The sequence below is a fragment of the Rhagoletis pomonella genome, unplaced genomic scaffold (assembly GCF_013731165.1).
Source record: "Rhagoletis pomonella isolate Grant_MI unplaced genomic scaffold, Rhpom_1.0 Rhpom_scaffold_00002, whole genome shotgun sequence".
NCBI lineage: Eukaryota > Metazoa > Arthropoda > Insecta > Diptera > Tephritidae > Rhagoletis > Rhagoletis pomonella.
The window spans coordinates 44,005,150-44,027,784 of NW_023458556.1; the positions used below are offsets into that span (position 1 = coordinate 44,005,150).

General features: G+C 34.5%; 2 protein-coding genes across 2 annotated transcripts in view; one reads left to right on the top strand and one right to left on the bottom strand.

Annotated features, from left to right (window-relative positions):
- The window catches only part of LOC118733653 (E3 ubiquitin-protein ligase highwire-like), a gene marked incomplete in the record, with an annotated part of 173,312 nt that overhangs the window by 38,982 nt on the left and 111,695 nt on the right, over positions 1–22,635 (top strand).
- The window catches only part of LOC118733655, a 54,357-nt gene continuing 37,255 nt past the window's right edge, over positions 5,534–22,635 (bottom strand). The window contains exons 2-7 of the mRNA XM_036463152.1: positions 13,378–13,654; positions 13,164–13,306; positions 12,711–12,896; positions 11,468–11,571; positions 10,098–11,398; positions 5,534–6,853 (exon numbers count right to left, since the gene is read on the bottom strand). Of these exons, the coding sequence (XP_036319045.1) occupies positions 6,315–6,853; positions 10,098–11,398; positions 11,468–11,571; positions 12,711–12,896; positions 13,164–13,306; positions 13,378–13,654 (2,550 nt within the window). The 3' untranslated portion in view covers positions 5,534–6,314. The remainder of the gene's footprint in view (positions 6,854–10,097; positions 11,399–11,467; positions 11,572–12,710; positions 12,897–13,163; positions 13,307–13,377; positions 13,655–22,635) is intronic.

Below are 22,635 nucleotides of genomic sequence, written 5' to 3' on the forward strand. Positions count from 1 at the left end.
TGTTAACAGAAGCTGACGATTTAATTTGTAAAACAAGCATCGAAAATTGGTCGATTTACACTTGTTGCCAAGTGCTTTTAAGCTTTTGAGCTTTTAAGTACATATAAGATACTTAAATGCGTCTTAAAATATAACTTCTTTTTATTTTGCTAATGTTGCAAATACACCTTCTGAACGCCTTGTTGTGTACTTCTGATCAACTAAACAGTTGAGTGTTAGATGATCGTAATATTTTTCTGATCATTTGAGACAACATGTTTTGACAGTTGAATTTGACAGCTACATAATGTATCAAGCCGTTCAGAAGACGCATACCGATCACTGATTTTGTTTACCAACGGTTGCACTCACCTGCTGCTCCTTCTGAACCCATCCATTGTAAGACTTATTTTGCCCCGCAGAACTGAGCAAATGTTTGTGGCGTGTGTTCGAACTCCAATAATTGCTGCAGAGCTACATTTTGGGGATTTCCAGTTCTTTAAAAGCAAAACAAGATTAGATTAGGTTAAACCCGCTGGCGTGAAGTCAAACTTAGACCGGTTAGTCCTTAACGCTACCAGATGCAGTCCGATTCTTATGAGTTGAAGCAGATATTAAGAATATCACGAGCTTTCAACAAATTTTAGTAATGGTAGTAACCAGTAGAGATGCCCCCTAACTTCTCTAATTGGAAGGTTCCAAGCATTTCATCTAGTATTTGACAATGCAGGAGCTAAAGTATGGACGATGCATTAGGGTTTCCCTTGGCACGACTACATAGTAGAGATGGGCACGGGCCTAAATTTTCAGGCCCGACCCGGCACGAGTGCAAAATCAACATTCAAAAACACGCACGAGCCCGCACGTTAAGAATTTTAGTGGGGCCCGGCCCGGCCCTGCCCGGCACGACGGGACACGTCCCAGCCCGGAAATAAAGAGCCAACTTTTATTGTATGTATACATAATATGTACTTATTATTATTGTGTACTTATTTTTAATTTTGTGTTTATGTATGTATATTTACTTAAGCGAATCAATTTTTTACATCAAAGATTTTTATAATATATTTTCTGGAAAGTAAAAAAAGTCGAAGGTATTTTATGTACAGATATGTAAACAAAACTACTAAGTATCTTATTTTTTCTATCGGTTTCCAAATATTTCTTTTTTTGCTTTTCTCTTATCAAAAGAGGTTTAAATATGTACTATTTTTTTTATTTTTATAAAAACAAAAGCTTATCTAAATTTGTAGTATTAGCAACGGGCTTTTTCGTGCTTATTCGTGCTTTTATGAAATTTTACTGAACGCCCGTACCCCGTACCCGCCGGGCCCCTGCCAAAAGCCCGGCCCGTGCCCATCTCTACTACATAGTATGTCAACGGTAGTTAGCATGAGCCGCTGAAGAGTTGCGACCCGTTCTCAAATCAGTTAATACGTTTTTACAGTCTTTCCGCAAAAGTTTGAAGTCGAATATCGGATCTTCTCGCCTCTTCGTTTAGTCGTCAAAGTTATTGTCTAACTACTTAGAAGATCTTAGACCGCTTTTGACAATTGTATCGATTTCTCTATAGCAAGCATTTCCTTCTGAAAAATATTGCTCTGGGGGGTCGCCTGATGTTTATAATTATCCTTATTACGTCGGGTATTCTCGTTCTGCGACCTAAAAAGATCTATTGTGCTAAACCCTAATTGTAATCACTCCAGCTTTGGCTAATTAAAAAATTAGCACATTGGCGGGTGCCATATTCCATATTTTAGATGGAGAAGATACTCGATTCCCAAGGTGTATCAGTCTGCGATTCATCATACGTAGGCAGTCACATAGCCTATTCTCTAGAGTTTCATCCACCAGTCCACAAAACCTACAGAAAGCCCCATTTCATTCAAATGGAACTTTAAGTCGCATTCCCCTGTCAGGTAGCCAGTAAGAGTTCTAAGTAAGACCCTTCTGGCTATGTTCTGAATCTCCTTGATTATCTCATTCCCTTTGACTTCCACCAGTGGGTAGCATTCCTAGGTGGTTCAAAAGAGTTTTACAATTGTTCACAAGCCTTGATGCCGTCCTAAATTAGTTGCAGGCCTTTAATGCTGCCTGACTATCCGAAATAATGTTTATCGCGAACGCAGGCGCAGGGCTTCCGCCTGGAATGTGGTTGGGTATGTGCCCATTGGCAGACTTTTCTGGAATCTTGGTTCAAGTACGCCTGTCGCAATGTTCTCGTCGTCCATTTTCGATCCCTCGGTGTACCATACCACGAACCATTTGTCAATCGTAAATATTGTCGCTTCACAGCAGTCCAATTGAGGAATTCTGACCTTATAGGGTTTTTAGAAGGATAATTCTGGTAGCTTGATAGCAGGATTACCCAGCAATGGCTTAAGAACTTCCGAGTGACCCCTTTTCATGCTCATTGTTTTGGGCAGACGTTGGGCGCTCCAGCAGTCCTCCTTCTCAATCAGAAGAGTCTGTGGCGGAGTGCCTGTAATGACACCAAGTGTATCCGTTGGACAGGTGCGCATAGCTCCTCTGACCGGCATAAAATGACCTTTTTATATTTAATTCACGGCAGAAAATTAAGCATTCCATCTGTTAGCCATTCTATAATCATCTATGAAATTTTGGCAACGTTCTTCGACTAGATTTCATTCGTCCTTCTTCCCCAACCAAAGCACAGAGTATTGTAGTCAGGTATCGCCAATATTGTAGTAGTAGTCTGTACAGAGTGTAAGGATTTTGTTCTAAGTAATAGATTAAGCATTATGTGGTTAGACCTTAAGTGATTGTGTGTTTCTATCGTAAGGCATAACTGTAAGTAAAACGTCGAGTACTGCACATCTACAATTTGGAGTACGTGCACATTTACATACTTGGAGCAGCTAAGTAAGAGGATATTTTCAAGACCAAAGGTGCGTGCATATTTCAATATGTATATCTGCGGATCTACAAAGCTCTTCCCAAAAAATCACCGCAATTAAGTTAATGGGCGGTAAAAGGATGATCATTTCGAACCAGCGACATTTTTTTTTAATTTTCTTTCTGATGCAGAAACATTCCTAAGGCATCTAGATACATTTCTGCATAAAAAAACCAAATTAAAAAAAAGTCGCTTACGTCTTTTTGGCGGTTAGCGCTCGATATTATTTTAAGTTGCCTATGTCAATTCTTAAAATAAAACAAAAATTAATTCAGGAATAAACCAGACAATTTATTTTGTTGAATTTATTTTCATTTAATTATTTCAAAATAATCATACAGCATTATTTATGTATGTATAATAAATCATTTTATATCAGTTTAACGACTTATCAATTACAAATACAGTTTAATTACAAATTACATACATACATATATACAATGGCATAAGCCTCGTTGTTTATCGTTTTATACAATACATATGTACATTTACATATTGTTAAATAACTTACAGTCTATAAAGCAAAATAGTTTGGTCGAAACACATTTATTTAGTTTAGATAGTAATTTATGAACATATATTTAGTAGGATTTACATATATACATACATACATACTTTGCTTAATTTATTAGTCGTATAAATTATTATTATTAATCACAAGCCATTGGTGTGTGTGTGTGTGTGTGTGCGATTTGAAAATGCCAACATTTAGAATGTTTGTGTTCGCTTAATATACTTACATATATGTATATGCTTTTTATTTATGTACTGTATGTAGATATACATACACATATATGTGCATACATGCATACATATGTATGCGTATTACTCGTAAAGAGATTTGGCAAATATTTTACGAATATGTAGTATCTATATTAGTAAAAAAAAAAACTTAGTATAGTGTAAAATATAGACGTACACTTAAAAAACAAAATTTGAAATACGTAGTTTGGACACTTTAAATTGAACAAAGAGATATGCTAAAAGTGTAGGATCAAATAATTAAAAAAAAGTAAAAATGTAAATTAGTATTTATGTGATTTTTGTGATGTTGTTTTTATATTTGTGCTGTATAATACACATTTACTGGCACTTTGTATAAAGTCTCACTCTAAACGAGACATTTTTAAATTTTTTTCATACTAAAAAAACTTTCTGGGCTTCCCTATATGGTTTAATTTCGAAACTGCAGTTATTGAAAAAACAAAATGGGTTGGACAGAAACAGGGTGTTTCCAGTTCCTGTCCATACATAAACATACATATGCACGTATATAGTAAAGTGATGCCTCAATAAAATGAACTTAGATACAACGAAAAAACTTGATAAGCTTTAAATTCGGAACATAATTCAAAATAACACCAACAGTTGGCTTGGTTTCTGCAGCGCAAAGAAGTCTCGACTCCACTTAGCGAATTTTGGATATTTTTCTAAAGGGTGTAAAGGGTCATGCGTTAAATTTGGTATTTACTCTTCTATCGGGGCTTTTAGAATATATAAAAAAGCCAAATCTATAGATTTAATGAAAATTAGGCAAACACCTTATCCAGGTTTTACTGTAGAAAACGTATGAAGTCCCGGCACGCCTACTTATCAAAGGTCAACTTTACCTTATGGAGACAAATGAAAGTTAAAACTTGATTCCTATGATTAAGTACTTTTTTTTAGAAACATTTACAAAGTTTCAGGAAAATATTAAATAATTGAAGGTTAATACATAATAATAATATTTAGAAAAATTTTTCCCGAATATGTTTTTAATGTATTTATGTATATATGCACGGCTTATAATAACTAAACGACAACCACATAATGACATTTTTTTTAAATAAAAATATAGTTCATTCCATAAAACACGCCATATAAATCCCAGTTTCAGCCTGTCCAAATAGTAAAAACAAAAAATATCAACAAAGTTTCATCAAAATTTCGCCACATTCATTCATTAACTTATAAATTAAAAACAAAAAATATTAACAAAGTATCATCAAAATTTCACCACATTCAATCAGATTAAAAAATCCTAAAAATTAACGGTATTTTGAAGCCACTTAAGACTTTATTTTTTTATGCTAAAATGGACTATAAAACTATCCACCCAAAAATTTTGAATAAAAAGTGTTAACATTTGTTCATATTTCTAAATTTTTTACGAAGTTTGAAACTTAGATTTATATGATTTTTGTTATAACGACTGTCTGCAATTCTCAAGAAAATTCACAAGATTTATTTTTTTCATTACTTCTGTTGCTTGAAAAGTTACTATGATGTTGCTGTAGATTTGATTGAAGAAATTTTGGTAGCAGAAACTTTGCTTGCCATTTCTGGTGCATAATTTTATATGAATTTTTCGTTTTTCATGCGATCTGCAGACAGACCTATAGAATGAACTATATTTTAATAAAAAAAAAAAAACAATTAAAATTAAATAGTAAAAAAAAATAAATACTCAAAACTTGTCAACAGTTGAGTGTCGTACACTTATAATAAGCACCTTACAAATATCCGTTCAAATCATATTAAGGAGAGTCAAGTAACCGGAATATATGCCAACAAATTTTGTGATAATTTATTGTGACTTTAAAAATCGCTGTAGCCACATTTCATCGGTAAAACCACGTTTGACAAATACAGAGATACAATATGAAGTCATTTTATTATATAAAAATATTACATATGTATATCTAACCATTATTTTAGGATTCTGAAAAATATGTTTTTTGGTTTGAATTATAAATCTCTTTCAAATTCGTTTTGAAAACATGAACTTATCTATTCTGCATTGGATTAGATTCTCTCAGCCCCATACACACGCCAATGACAAAACTCATCGCATGACTATTGCTTTAATTACTGCGCCTAAAACTATGTCGCAAAAACTGTATTCGAAGCGCTCTCAATAACAATTGTCAAATAGGGGGATTCTCGAAGTTTTGCAAAGCTTAGCAATTCGCGCATCGTGCGAGGGCTTTGAAAGAATTCGAGAATTTCTCAAATTTGTATATTCGGCGCCTAAGTTTAGGCGCAATAGTCAAAATAATTGTCATGCGATGAGTCATTGGCGAGGGAATAGCGCCGTTAATCTATAAAGTCGTACACACACATATACCCATACATTCACTTACATACTTTTCTTAAACTAGTAATCTTAATACTATGTGACTACAGAAAATTGATTCATTCAATTAAAACATTCAACAAAAAGCATACGGCATTTTCACAACAGATTTAGACAGCTTTGCCTGACTGCAAGGAATTAATTAGTAAGCTAGAAAGTATGCTAAGGAAACACCTTTGTAAATCGACACAAGCATACTTTTCGGATGCCAACTCGTATACATGGATGATAGTTATACATTTTCTTTTCATTTCATTCCCATCCAACTCATTCACCCCCTCATTCCGCATTCCGCATTCCTCATGCATCGGCATACAATATAACATCATCGATCTTCACAGTCTCATTACTACCACCCGAATGATCTGAACCCGTATCGGGTGGCAATGCAACAGCGCCGCGCATATCAAATTCACTCTCATCCACTTCGGGTGTCGCTAGGCGTGCAAAAGTGGACGCAGGTGTAGGCATTGGTCGCTTGTGACTAACATCGGGCGCTGTGTAGACTGGCGGTGCGACCAAATGTTTATTAAGTGTACGCTGCGCAGCATTAGGCAGGTGAAAATTTGGCATATTTTGTAGTTCATGCGCCATGCGTTTGACATTTGATGGCGGCAGTGCTGGTCTATTAACGCCAACAATGCTGGACGCGAATGTCGGACTTGCTTTATGTGCAAGGTAAAATGGATGTTGGCTGTTGTTGTTATTATTATTATTATTATTTTTATTATTAGTGGGCGGAAGATGTGCGCGTGGCGCTGCGGTAGGCATAATCATGGACGGTTTTGTTGGTGGTGGATGTGGTGGCGCATAAGGTGGCAAGCGTTGAGCGTAGTCGGCTGTGTGGTTGGAAAGAAGAAAAAAAGTTAAAATTTTTGGTTTTAAAATAAAGTAAAGGCTTTAGTATTTTTGGTTGATTTGGTTAAGTGTTGTGAAAATGAGGTTGCAGTGTGTGTTATCTCTACAGTCACCGATGAGAGGGGGCAAAGAAGCCTATAGAGTGCGTAGTACGCTACCGACACCTTTTTAATAACTGTATATGTAAATCAAATAGTGCAGCAGATGTATTAATTCTACTACTTAATAGCTACCACTACATATTTACTGGATGCATAGAAAAATAGTGTTTTTTTTTAATACCTGAAGTGTTTCTTTGTTGTGACTTGTTAGTGCTGCCAATTTTACTCGCGCGGAACCGGAGCGACTACTTTACATGGTCGGAGTTTGTAGTGAAAGTGCATTAAATAGTGTGAATTCAATAAACTTCTTTTTGTTTCTGATGGTTTAAAAAAAATGTTAGGTACAAAAAAACATTTTTTGGATTTGGCCGTAACTGAATTCACATTTTATTTATGTTTTTAATTTAAGCCAATTCAAGTTTTTTATATTTAAAATTTTATTTCTTATTATTTTAGTTTACTTCAATAAAAATAATTAAAGTGCTAAGCTTAAATAAACTTATACTATATGTATGTATATAAATAACGACACCATTTCATATTATTTACAAATAAGAGCACATTTAAACTAAAATATAGTATTACAACGAAAAAACTAAAAAAAATAAATTAATTTGGAGTAAAATAATGCATAACAAATGATTTTGGTGATAATTAAATATTTATGATTAGAATATAACTAACACCACGTTGTAACTAAAAAAAATTTTAGTTTCCATATATATAAAGTGGAACCGCTTACTTCTTAACTAAACAATTTTTATTATTATCTTGGAGTGGATGGAATCCGGCCAGCGCTACTACAGTTGGGGAGAGATATTTGGCCCTATCGCGAATTTCACGTGAACAAATATTTCCAAAATTTATAAAGCAAAAGAAAAACAATTTTTCCCAGTTTGTTTTTTTTTGTGAAATTCATAGTCGCTGAAAGAAATTTCGACATGTCCCTCTTCGAAATAATTCAAAGAGACCTATACTTAATAAAAGGACCCAACCAACCAATCTGCCCTTCCGGACAGCGATACAAGTGAAGTGAATTATCTAGGACTGACCTTGCACAACAAATTCCTATGAAAACAGCGCTTAGGCGCACCCATATCCAGAACCAAAAAAGCTTTAATGATACGCAAACGTCCGGAAGGCAAGTGCTGGGGATGCAACCCGAGCAACATAAGATGGATGTGCATGTGTGATAGTACAACCTATGGTAATATGTGGGGCGGTAGTTCGGGTCTCAAGGACTACTCTATCCACCGTCAAACAGGCGCTCACAAAGCTTCAACGTCTGGCATCTGTTTGTATTACGGGAGCAATGTGCCTAGAGCACACGGTAAAACGAACTCTACTTAAGTTCGCTAGAGAGAATTTTGGCAGAGAAAATGCCATATCACTGAGGAATAGGAAGAAACCAAACTCTCAGCTCCCGCTAGCCGTACACCCCAGAGATGTTATAACATTTGAGTAGAGGTTCAGTATTGAATTTTGCAGCAAAGAAGCATGAATTGCCCCAATTTTGTTAAGGCGTCTTCAGACGGTTTGAAAACTCCCGGAAGCATAGGAGCAGGAGTCGAGGATTCTAGAGCTGAGATATTGATGCCAATTAGAGGGCGAATATTTCTACAGGCAAAGGTTTACGCTATCAGTCTGTGTGTCGTATCCAGGAAGTGCCAAAGAAACCTATGCCTTATGTGGTGACCCCTACAACTCTTCTAAACTTTTTTGGGGTTCTTTGGGTTAGCCGAACTGTTGTGAAGAGCAGCGGGCATCTCATACTAATGTCTATCTATCTATCTATCTATCTGTCTAACATAGAATTTTTTTGTTAAATGTCATTATTTTAAAAATTTTTATTCGATTTTTTGGCGAAGATATTTAACTTTAAAAACTCTTTTGGCTGCACATCTTTTTCAAAATATAAATCACAAAATTTTGTGCTATATACATACAAGACAATCGTTTTTTGTTTTTAATTAGCATTTGCATCTTAAGTCCCACGCCTTTTTTGTGTAAACGCAGCTTAACCTTTGTTACTGTGAAATTTTACCGTTTTACTTATGCTTAAATTTTCGATCTACTCCAAATTATAAAATCGATAATGTCAATAAAAATTGCACTGTAATTTAGTAGACTAATATTAAATATTTACATATAGATTATTAATCCTCAGCTCACACAGAAGTTTCTAAACAGCTATCCCCACCATAGACAATTATTACTCATCACATCATTATCACTTAAAAACTATAAAAATAAATTGTTTTCGCATGGGCAAATTTTACCTATGGTGCGGAGCTGAGGGTTAAAAAAGATCTAAAGCTTAATTTTCGTTTTTGTTTTCGAGAGGTACTACAATTACAGCGCAAGAAATTTAGAATAATTATTTCATGAATATGAAATCCACAAATTAATTTTTTTCATCGTAAAACTTTAAAATATGTACGTTTATGTTTATTTTTATAATTAAATCCATTTTCATAATTGCGTTTAAGCAGTAATGGGCAGGGAGAGCTTTTATTATTTGCACGCTTATACACCAGCTAAGACCAGAGAGAGCTTTTACTAAAAGTTCATCATGATAAGCACTGATGGGCACTGTCTTCCCCGCGAGCAAAGCGCTTTAAGCTTTCTATACATTTTTATAGAGGCGTGCAGAGCAGAGTAAAAGCTCTCTCTCTGCTCACCGCTGCTCTAAAGAAAGCTTTATAAAGCTTATCATTTCAGTCGTAACTAGCAAACACAGTGTATACTATATACAGTGTATACTGTATAGCTTAAAAAAGCACTGTGCCCATTACTGCTTTTAACTGATCTGCAGTATAATTTCAGTAAAAGCTACTGCCGCACAAAATGTCGATGCCGAGCTTTCGCATAGCTTTGTGATTGGCCGTATGCTTTCACCACAACAAGTACTTAAGTACACCAATTTCTAGTCCATATTTATTACATTCTTTCTCGCATTTTATTAATTCACAGCCTTCAGTGCGTTACAATGTAAAAAATGTGGAGGAATAAGTGTTTACTTCAATTCTTCTAATTGTTTTCGGTGCCGGTGACAAGAGTGCACTTGTATAGTAAATTTGTGTGATGCTCGTGCCATTTTTTCTTCCCTAGTACAATAAATTACCTCGATTATTAATAGGTTCGGCATATTCCAATTCGGTGCCTAGACCCGTCGTATGATCAAGCGGTGAAGCATATTCTCGGCGATCCGCAGGTGATGCGTAATCAGGCAGCAATGGTTGACCCAGCTCTTCGTAGAATGGTTCATTGGGCACATTTGTCGCGTCGTCATTGCGACCATTCAATGCGTTATTTACGCGTTCTCGCTCTCGTTCTATTTCTCGTTCGCGTTCACGCTCGCGCTCTCTTTCAATCCTCGCCGCCTCCATGCTGACAACAGTGTGTGATGTATCTATACAGCCCACCGCATAGAGTGGTCCATCGTAATTCTCGCGTTGCACTTGCTCGAAGCTGCCCGTGCTGTAGACTGCTTCCAGCGTATGTTGAAGCGATTGCGTTTGCGGTTGCAGGTGCTGTGCCAGTACGCTGCAGAAGGCATTCAGATCTTCCGAGCGTTCAATTTTACTCAATAAATTCTCGATTTTCGTAACAGTTCGTATGCATTGCTTCTCTGTACGATTGGTTTGCAGCAGCTCTTGGCATAAACGTTCTACGCGTGCGTGAATGTGTGGATATCGCTTCTGTATGAGTTGTAGGGCGCGTTCAATGATGTGTCGTTCGTTTTGTGTAAACTCATGGCGATGATGATTGGAGGACATCATGCCACCACCGCTGCCATTTTTCTGACGACACAGGCATCGCAACACCAGCACTAGTATAATGACAACGACGACAGCCAAAATTATGGCTGCACTGAGGTAGATATATATCAGCAGTTGCGAATCTTGGCGCTCGAGCTCTTCGAGTGTAAAGAATTTGCCGTCCACCTTCTTGAGGTTGCGATTAGCGCCACAATCAACAGTTGTCTTCGTCTCATCACACACTTCATTCTCGTACTTTAGCATATTAAAGGAGGTGGCATTGAAACAAGCACCCAATTTCGTATCGATTGTACAGTAGATTTCGGAGCGCAAATCGCGGTCGGACAGATTGGCCAGCCAATCTCGATTGCAGCGACATGGTGAATTGACGGAGATCTCACGCATTATACAATGACGATTTGTTATATTCAAACCACCCGGCTTGAGTTTTGTGAGCGAGTTATTTTCGAAACGGCAAATGCCGGGTTTCTTTGTTTCCTCCAGTATAATGCCACCGAAGTCACCGAAAATATTTTTCTCAATTACAATATTAGACCACTCCTTGACGCGTAACCAATTCTGGCCGAGATGTTTGATACGATTGGCGGTAATGGTTGCATTGATGGCGTTTACATGTATGGCGTTTTCGTGAATGGTATCGATTCTGTGGTAGATAGAGAGTTATCAGATTTCATTCTTATTTGGAAAATAGCTGAGCGAGCGTGATACTTACTGGTTATTTCGAAAAATCAGCTCGTTTATGCCGCTGCCATGTATGGCCTCGCCTTCGATGTAGCCGATAACGCTTTCAGTGATGGACAAATGCATGCTAAACAACTACAAAGATGATTTATGAAAATTTGTTTGAGTTAAGCGGAATTTGTATTTAGCCTAGAAATGGGCAGATAGAGCTTTTTTATTTTTAACCTGTGCCCGTCTACACAAAATTTATAGAGTGCTTAAAGAAGCTTTACATGCGGGCAAGGCGCTGACCATCACCGATTTAGACTAGTGACGGAAGCTCTTGTTCTTAGCGCGTCTATATAAAAAATGCTCACACCCACAGCCTAGGCCTCGGAAGAAACTCCTTAACGCTGCTGACAGAGTTTTTACTCTCTATATTGCCTGCGGGCAAAGGTCTCTAAAGCCTTCTATACACTTTGTATAGACGCGTGCAGAGTAAAAGCTCCCCTTGCCCATAACTGATTTAAAATCTATAGGTAGCTCTAAAAAAGTCCCCCGTGGGATTTGTTTTGGTTGTAACTGTTATAGACGGACACGTATACAGTAAAAACTTGTATCTGATCGCCACTGGTATCAAATCTACATAAAACCTAAAACCTATCCCGTTAACTGTTGAATATTCAGATTTTTTTTAGATCATTGCAAAATCGTCATTGTTTGACTCTTAATTTTCGATCTAGAGTCATTGATAAATCGGAATTTTATGTTTGTGGTTTTTATTGTTTTATTGTTTAATCGTTATTTTGGACTTATATTTATATCGATAATTTTTGTAACCGTTATAATGGAGACTGCATTTTTATGTCCGAATTTAATTCTTGAATGGTCTAAAAAATAACGGTTAGCATATGATCGAAAAAGTAAAAATCAAAAAATAACGATCGAAAAAATAGAAATCCAACAATTACGATTATTCTTGATCGTTTTTTTGTTTGTAATTTTTTGGCCTATTATGGCTTTATGCAGAATTATTCTGGAAACTATGGTTGTTTTTTTCCACAACAATTTTTCCATAAAAAACGGCTTCAAGCTCAATTAATTTGTTTAATGTTATTCTTGAACAAAAATTATCATTTTTAAAATAACGGTTAAATTTGATCGAAAAAATTGAAATTCAATTTTAGCGACTAAATTATGATTTTTATCACTTATAAAGGTCATAACCGTTAGAATCCCTTCCGCGGATTACATTTTGGTTGTCTCTGATTTAGTCAAACTTTGTCTACACTCACCTTTTCGGTAATAGCCCGCGATTTAATAACATCGATGCGACTATTTACGAAAGCAATAAAATTTATAGTATTGACATCGAAGGAGCCGCTATTGATGGTGCCAATGCTGCAATTGCTGAACTTAATCTCACGCAGGGATGCTTCAAAGCGGTAGATGTTGTCGATGTGCGAATTCTCGATGTGTAGCTGAAAGAAGAGGAAGTTTTTGAAACTAAGTATTTATTTCAATAATTTTAAATGATGTTTCGATTGCTAGCATGGACTAAGAAAGTTTACCTTTTTTGAACCGATGGAGTCTAATGCTCTCGAAAAATCGATTAAATTGTTTTATAAATGGGAAAATTTTTTGAAATATATACCAGTCAAAAATGTGTCTAGTTTTTATCGATGCAACTGCCCGAGTTAGAGCATAGTAAAAACACAAATCCCCCTACACAAACGAAAATAACTTACCGTTGCATTTGCTGAATTAAAAGCTTTCTCCTCTATACGCAAATCGGCTACACCCACAAATCGTCCGTTGATTTCGGCTCTCTTGAAAGCATTCGAGTATAAAATCAAGTCGTTGCTATTGCGTACAGTGAATTTTTTATTGCCTACAACAGAGCAAAAAATAAAAGATAAATTTTTAATGAATTTCAAATTAAAATTTGCATTCACCACTCACCTAAAAATGCTCGCTCTCGCACCACCACCGAAAACACATCCTGCATCAAAATTTCTGGATAGGGTCCAATGATGCCATCACCACCTGGAAAAGCGCCTGTTGTGATTTCCACTTGTTCGCCATCTCGATGTGAACCAAAAATAGTGAATCTATTCATGCGTGAATTATTCACGAATAAATCCCTTTCCAAGCGGAAATGTGTATTTGGCGCTAATGTAATTGTAATTGATTTAGCCGTATGTGGTACGCGGTAATTCGTTCCGAAAATGTCACTCAACTGCGTTTATAAGAAAAAGAAAAGAAAATGTGCATAGATCAATAATGTGGCGAAAGAAGTTTATAACTAGGGGTCTTTATCTAAAGTGATAAACTGCTAATAAACTTGATAAAAAGATAAATTTATAAGTTTGACAAATGCACTGTCAAAACTTTGTATCGAATTCGATTTAACCAAAGTTTAACACTATCAACAAATTTGTGTGGATAAATGTATAAATTTTAGCAAAATTTAACTCTGACAGGTTGCCAGCTGGTCGCTTTTGCTACGAAAACATCAAAAGCAAATTAGCACAATGGACGTGGTAAAAATGAAACGTAACTAGCCTTATAAGCTAAATAATAAAAAATTGTATGCAATTATTTACCAAGGTGCGTTCATGTAAGATGAAGACCCCTACTATATTTCATTTCTATCATTTTAGATTTTTTTTTTTTTTAAATAATTATGTCGTTTTATTCTTACAACACTACTTTCAAAAAATATGGTAATCAATTTTTTGATTTTGTAGAAGACAGGAAACATCAAGGCGCACGCCACAAATCGGAGGGGAAGCTCGGCCAAACACTAACATATTTATGTATGTTACCGCATAACTTTGGCCCACGTCAATAATTCTTTTTGCATTGGAAAGGTAGTGTCTCAGAGGTGGTCCCATACCTATCTGGTTTAGATCCGATCATTGGATCATGAAATATATATATATATATATATTTTTTTTTATATGAGAATTGAAGTCGGCTTTTTTTGCTTGTTAATATTTGCAATGTTTTTCGTAATAAATTTTTTTCGTGAAAATTAATAGAAATATAGTTCATTCTGCATCGAACGGCATATAAATTAATGATTCAAATTTTTTACAAAATTTAGGAAAATTCGACAAAATTTCACCAAAATTTTCAACTTTTAAATACAATTTTTTAGAATTTTTTTGAGAATGCGGATTTGTAGTTCACTCAATTTCAGTTCAAGAAGTACAAGTTTCAAGTGGCTATGAACTACCGTTGATTTTTGAGAATTTTTTTTTTGCTGATGATGTTGCTCGTTTTCTCCATATAACGAATGCGTGATAGTTTTTTTTTTATATGGGAAAAAATACCGAAGAGCGTCAGTAAAAAAATTCTCAAAAATCAACGGTATTTCCTTGAACTGGCTAGAAACAGGTGGTCAGATATACAGACCTGCAAGATAAGAAGAGAGCTTTAACCTTATTATAACAGGTAGAAGATGTCGCATCTGCTTAATAGATCAAGCATAAAACGGGGCACTGGTCTCTAGCAAGCATCCGACCAGAATAGGACTTTTCCATAATAAAAATTGCTGCAGCTTTCAGTTAGAAGATTGCCAAAAAAGAGAAATACACTTGGATCATAATATTGGGTCTTATAAATAAAAGCCAAGCAATTACTTTTACCAGTAAAGTAAAGTTTTCAAGATGTGGATAGCATTACAAAAATATTTTGAAAATAAACAAAAAAAAAATGGATTTCGATATCTATTAAGTAAATTCCTTACTCTAAAATTTAGGTGGCAACCCTATTCCGAAATACACTGAAATGAGTGGTACATATCTTAAGCGTATATGTACTGTGTATACATAAAAGAAATGTTGATTGAAATTAACAAAATAAAAATTTGTATTACATAGAAGCGTGGCAACCCTGAGGGAAAATATTTTCTGACCAAAGTTCTTAGCAATACCTTTCATTTGATATCCATATTGCGATGTCTTAGATAAATTGTGATAAGTGGCAACCTTACACTATTATCCTAAGAGATAACATTTTATATATAGGGAAAGTATTGTTTAAGAACCCATGAATAGTAATATTTTACCGGTTTTTCTAAACAATAATTTAAATAAATATGCAATTCAAATTAGGTGGCAACCCTAATAAAAATATTTTTGAATAAGGGATCTTTAAAATACCTTCCATTTGATACCCATAATATAATGTTTTAATTAAATTGTAACTAATTTCGAATAGGTGGCAACCCTATACGAGTCTTCTCGGAGTTAATGCCTATTCAGATAACCTTAAAATCCAAAAGATTATCTATGTACAAAATTTCATCAAAAATCGTTAGAGCCGTTTCCGAGAACCCTATGGATATATATACATATATACAAGAATTGCTTGTTTAATGTAATAATAATATAAATTTAAGTAAAAGTTCTGAAACTTTAAGAAAAATCAATTGCTTTGTTTTTATTCATAAGGCCCATTGTTTCAAAATTATCTACATACATAGTTATGCACGGCACGTAAATGAGCTCAGTTTACTGCCGGGTTAAAAAAAAATATAAATACTAATTCGCTTTTGCTGATGAATCATACGTGATATGCGATATCAAAGCATTGCATTAGTAAGCAAAAATAAATATTTATACTCTAAATACTTCAGTACATTATTTAATGCAAGTGCGAAACTGTGTCAAGTCCAAAGTTACGTCTTGAGTTTTCGGAAAATTATTGTTTATGTATGTATAATGTAAATTCTAGGAAGATTGCGGCAACCTATATAACAAGTGCATTATTATTTTAGTAAAGTAGCATATGTTCACCTGCATGAATGGGTATATAACTCTTTTTGTGATTTTATCTTACTTAAAATTCGTGTTCCAAAAAACGGTCGGAAGCACATGCTAGACTAAAGCCGGAAACATGAGTGCCCCATGATTTTAAAGGCTTAGAGATAGTCCCTTCAGAATAATTGTGGTACAGTCTTTTGGGGGTCGCTGACAAAAATTTAGACAACCAAATAAATTATACAGCCACACTTAGCAGAATAGGTTTAAACATGATCTTCAACTTTAATTGTATTTATGCTGCATCTACTAGATTGTCTTCAAGCGGTTTTTACAAATGAAGCACCAAAGGTACAACCCGCGTCAAAAGATAGCACATCAACATTTTGACTAGTTTGGCTTTCGTTTAATATTCATTATTATTTTATAAAAGTGTAGATCATTATCAAAATAAAACCATATATAGTACATAAAACCGAATATCTAACTGTGTGCGTAAATTAGAAAAAATTCCACCAACTTCTCATCACAAGTTCAATTCACGAACAAAAGACACCAAAAACCACCACGTGGGCAAGATCATTGGTCGTTTTTTTTTTTTTTTAACGTAATAAGAAAAAAGGAACAATTTAATTGTTGAACAAAAAATGAGGTTCAGAAGAAAACAAAATTGCAAAAAAATTTTGATAGAGAATCAAGATCTTATAAGCAATTTTAATGGAGATGAACGACAAAGTGAAAAATGTAATTTCGTAATCGTGCACCCATATAACCGTATCAGCTGGTTTTAAGGGGGCGGTTTCGAATTCAGTTGCAATTTATCCTAAACTAAATAGTGCATAAAATAGGACTCCAAATAAGCCCACTTAAGTCGTTTTAATTTTTCTAATAAGCCTTTAAATCTTACTTATAAACACTTGAGAAAGCAAGAGGTTTTAAAATACGAAAAAATACGAAATTAATTGCGCTGAGTCTATTCCGGTAAAGGATTAAATTGTATTTTTTTTCTAATTTATTTTGAAAATATGTCAAACTAGCACCAAAAATAGTGCAAATGTGGTTATTTTACGCATTGCACACCATCTGCAATGTAGATGTTGTTTGTTTGTGCATTGCATAGGCTTTCTCACTGCATTTACAAAAGCAACTTTCGGATATAGTAGATGCACCAAACAATTAAAGTTAAAATTATGTCGGATCTATTCTGATGTGTGAGCCTGTATGATATGCACGCACTTAAATATATTAACAATATTTGACGCAATTCAATGAGTTAATAATTTTACATCTAACTGTTTGTATATTGATTTACTAGTATGTTGATAAAATATGTACATATTTAATTCATTTATTGCCAATTAAATATGTATATCATTCAACTGCACGAACTGTATGTATATTTACTAAACAATAAAGTTAGCAAATTTATTTGAAGTTTTGCTATTCCTCCTAGTTTTTGGGTTAATAAATTTTATAAAGGTAACCAAAACTATGTACTATACATACCAAACAAATCTCGTACAATAGCAATGAAAATAATTAACATTTTCGTTTATAAATTTTTCAATCTCAATTATTATCTTGAGAATTTATGCCACTAAAAGCAATAAACTTGCTTAGTAATATCAATTTTTCAACTAATTAGTAAATATTTCTAGTTCATTAGTTTATTTACAGCAGGCGATAAGTTAAAAAAAAAAAAAACAAATTTGGAATATACATACATACATACATATTTACAAAGTAGATACAAATTAAAATAAAGTATGTGGATAAAGAAATTGTTTCAAAGCGACTCAAAACAGCAACTCATGTACTCAGTTCATCGCTTGCCACAGTTTACTTTCCTGCCCAACTTAAGGCGTTTCATCGCTCGGGTGACCTTATCTCTTCATAAAATTAGAGTTTACTCGCGTTCTAATACATTTTTTAAAATCGGCTGATGAACCACTTGGCATTCCATTGGCCATAGCCTTTTCTTTGGTTAATCTTAATTCATTGTTTTCTTTCTTAATTTCATTTGATTTAATTTGTTTTCTTTTTGTTGCTCTCGAGCATCTGCTTTTGTTTTGCTATTGGAATTTGTTGTTGATTTACAGTCGTATGTATTTTGATTATGCATAGCTTTGTAAATTTATTTTGTATAAACATACATATATACTTATGTATGCCTGTACCCAACCAGTACGGCATAGCTCAACCAATTACCTCAGAAAAATTAACTTATTTCTAATCACGTATTTAGCAACTAACTTCAAATTGATGTACATATAATCACCTAGCAGCCTCATTGAGATAAACCAAATGCTTACACTTTTGAAACATATCTTTGCAAATAATTCAATATTTGTTGAAAAATGATCTAACTGTGGGCATGAAAAGGCATCTTCAAACGAAACATACTGACTTTGAAGTGCTTTAAGCCAAATGCAAAGGTGTTCAGGTTCAAATCTCATTAGGCGGAACATATAACTAAAAATTTTTATTTACGGTTTTTCTTAATTATGAAAAAGCATCTGTGCAGTGCAAGTCAAATGCATTTTAAAGTAGTTGAAATCAAATGCAGAGTCGGATAATTGACTGATGCCTAGGCCATCGCCATGTTAAATTCAAGAGTTCGTTCCAAAGAAGAAAGTCAGATCTTCAACTAATTGTGGTGGGTAAAGAACTGGTTGAATATCGATATTTAAACTAGTTCCTTTCCGTACTGGGCATAGAATTATATTTTTGATGAATCTATGTAGATATGCATGTACGGTAGATAGTCTTGTTGGCAGTGCAAGTCTTTGAACGAATGAATAATTTTAATTTTTCACGAATGTGATAACTAGCAAAAATAAACATTATTAGATACATATATATGTATGTACATAATCCGTCAAATGCGAAACGAAAATGCTTAAAATTTAGCAAAAGAGTCACAAACCGAATGAATATTACTCATCCTGTTTTAATTTGTATACTTTTTACGTATTTATACATATTGCCCGCGACAAAACGATAGCAACTCAACATTTTGCACAGTTTTGACTATTTATCTTTTGTTTGTTTAATGTTCATTATTTTTATAAAAGTATAGCTCTTTATCTATTTAACAAATATCATATAAATCTGGAAGTATTTAAGGTGGAGTACTGGAATTGGTGTGGATATGTACGAAATCATTGGAAAAGGGCCCGTGGAACCTCCCATACAGACTGAATTTTTAATACTAGCTGGTGGTAAAAAATTTACTTCAATTCAAAGTTCATATTTGATAAATTATTACAATATGGATGTCCAAGGAAATGGTTTTGAAAATGCTTTATTTTTAAGTTACATGTAGGAGGGTTGCCACCTGCTTAAAAAATCGATTTCAACTTGATTTTGGAAAAAAGTTTAAGAAGTTTTTAGTTTCAAAATTTTTTGAAAAAGGGTTAATAAAAGAAATAAACTACACCTAAAGTAACATACAAAAATTTCTTAAACTCAGCGAGGAGGGTTAAGGCAATCTAGTTCTAAATTAAAAATTTCATACAAAATCAGATTATAGGCAATCCCTTACTTGTTCATCAGGAAAGTAATGAAATTATCCGGCCCTAACGCGAATTTCACATGAACAAATATTCCCAAAAATTATGAAGCAAAATAAAAGCAATTTTTCTCAATTTGTTTTTGCATTGCACATTAAATTATGGGAACTATTTATTCACATGGAATTGGCGATAAGGCTGATAATTTTTTTTTCTGGGGAAAACAATTTGCTACGATTTTGAAAATTAATACTTTTTTAATTGAAAAATCCCCATCTCAAAAGACTTCCCCATATATCTAATTTGAGAAACATTTGTCAACTATGCCAAAGATTTTAGAGTAAAAAACAGGGACGTGAACCAGATGAAAAATTTGGGTCGGTTCGGTTCAGCGGTTCTTACCGTTTTTGCGGTTTTTTTGGTCTTTGAACCGGGGTTTCGGTTCGGTTCAACGGTTCGAAAAACAAAAAAATAATGCGCAAGTGTCCAGTGTGAAGTGCAACAACGCGCAAGGTTAAGGGTCAAGTGTCTGTCAAATGAGATGGGTTGCCTTTACATTATATATTGTCACATGGTAAATAAACGTGGTAGGTATTACCATGTTTAACAAAAAGAAAACAAAGTGAGTACATTTATCTATTGAAAATTGGTTGAAACGAACCTTTATGGAAAGTGGTTCGGTTTTCGGTTCGGATCAAACATTTGTGGAAAATTTCGGTTCGGTTAATGGTTCAGTTAATTAATAGAAAAAAGCGGTTTTCCGGTTTAAGACCGGTTCGGTTCAAAACCGGTTCACGTCCCTGGTAAAAAAATCATGTATTTATTTTTTTAAGGAGTTTTTCTTCATATTATTTAGTAAAAGTCTTGTTGAACAAGATGTGCGGATTGGGGTGTTCTAACAGACAAAGCTATGAAAAATGATAATACGAAGAAATATTCTCTGTACGCTAGAATTATATGCAGATGGTATGTAGTGTTCTTCCAACAGAGTGAGGAGATCATGCTTTTTGGATCTCATCCCTTGTCAAGTTTTGTTTCGAGACAAACCTGTTTTGGCGATAAGCCTCATTTCTCGTCACCAAACTTAACTTGACGAGAGATGAAAAATTTTATCCAAAATACATTAAGAATTAATATTTTTTAATCTTTTCTGAATCCGGCGTTCACTATTTCTGAAAAAAAAAAAATGTCAGGCTCTACAGAGTGATGAGGAGAGTCTAGAAAACTCAGCCAGGCCATGAAGTTACTAATCCGTTTCGCAATCTCGAACTATATCAGCAGCCGGATTGCAACATTCGCTATCACAATTTTGATCGCATCTGTTGCTTTTCCATGCTGTATACTTTTAGGCCTCTCTGCTTTTCGTTTAGAAAATTTTGGCGAAGAAAATTTAGCGTAGCTTTTGTCAGCATTCCACGGCAGCAAATTAAATATCTACAGACGCGTGGACCCGATATTTCAAAGAAATATACATTAATCCTTTCCTATAGCCCGTCATCATGAAGCTCATACACTGTGCACTGTAATGCAAAAATGAAAGCGAACTACGAAAATATAGTAAAATAAAAAATTAGCAAATCACTGAAAATGTCTAGACTTCAGGCTGAGGTGGTTGAACGACTGTTGCTGCTGGCGATGTTGATGCCAATGCGCTGGGAATGCGATGGTGTTGGTTTTTTGCTGAATTGTGCTTGAGTTTATACTCCCCGACTTGGCGTAATTTTTGCGTGCCAGGAATGTTGAAATTTTCCAAGTGCACACATGTGCTCAGAAACATGGCACGCATACACGCATGCTGACACGTACATACATATGTATGTATGCAAACAGAATGCAATAATAGAGACGTATAAGTGGTATCCATGTACATATGTATGTATGTACATTCCTTTCCAACGCCGCGCGCTAATGGCGCGCAAATCACACTTTAAAAAGCCGCTGAAATATTTATGATATTTTATTGCTGTGTGACTTCCAAAAAAAAAGCGTAAAAGAAACGAAAATTTATTATTTAACATTTTTTAAGCATTATCAATTATTTTGTTTTTAATTGAAACGTACGCCGAAGCAGACCTAAAATGGTGTTGCAAATGTGAACGCAGGTGCGTGCGGTTCCGCAACACCTTCGCGCTGTAGTGCAAAAGTGCGCGAACGATTTTTAAACCATTTTTTTGTTTGTCTTGCATTAGTTTTCTGTCTTTAGACGAGCGCGGAAAACATAATTTATAAATACATATTTTTTAACACATTTAATACATTTTATTTAACAAATATTAAGGAACATTTACTTCTTCGGTCAGTACAGTTCCCATGTAGCGCATGCGTAATTTTGTACATGTAATAGTGCCTAAGAACATTAGGGTTGTACTATTTTTTTTTTGTAATTGTTAAGCAATTTTTTTGCTCAGAAAACAAAATATATATATTCTTCAATTTTATTTATTCATTTGCCTTTTCATTGCCCCCTCCTTAGTATTTGCGTGAAGAGGGCAATTAGAAGTAAATAAAACTAAATAAAAAAAATTATAATTAAAAGGTTAACTGCATATTTGAACTAAAAAAATGTCCAAAGCTTTCAGTTAGGTACTATCCAAATATATATACAAAATCCGAATAGTACTGATATCCGCCTAATATTCGTTAATTATTTCGCCGATTATCCGCCCAATATCCGTTCATTTGATTATCGAGATTATCAGAAATAACAAACGGCATTTGAATGCAGGCGGCCATTATTCTTAAATTTACTGAATCTATCGAGCTGCAAAATGAATAAATGAAAAATTTTTGTTTTATTAATTCTTAGATTTGAATATCCAGATATTTATACACTTTCCGAATATAAATACACTCCTCGGATATCCGAATGTCAACACACTATTCGGAAATCCGGAAATGCGCTCGGTGGTATAGCATTGCATAAAATAATATCAGATTCT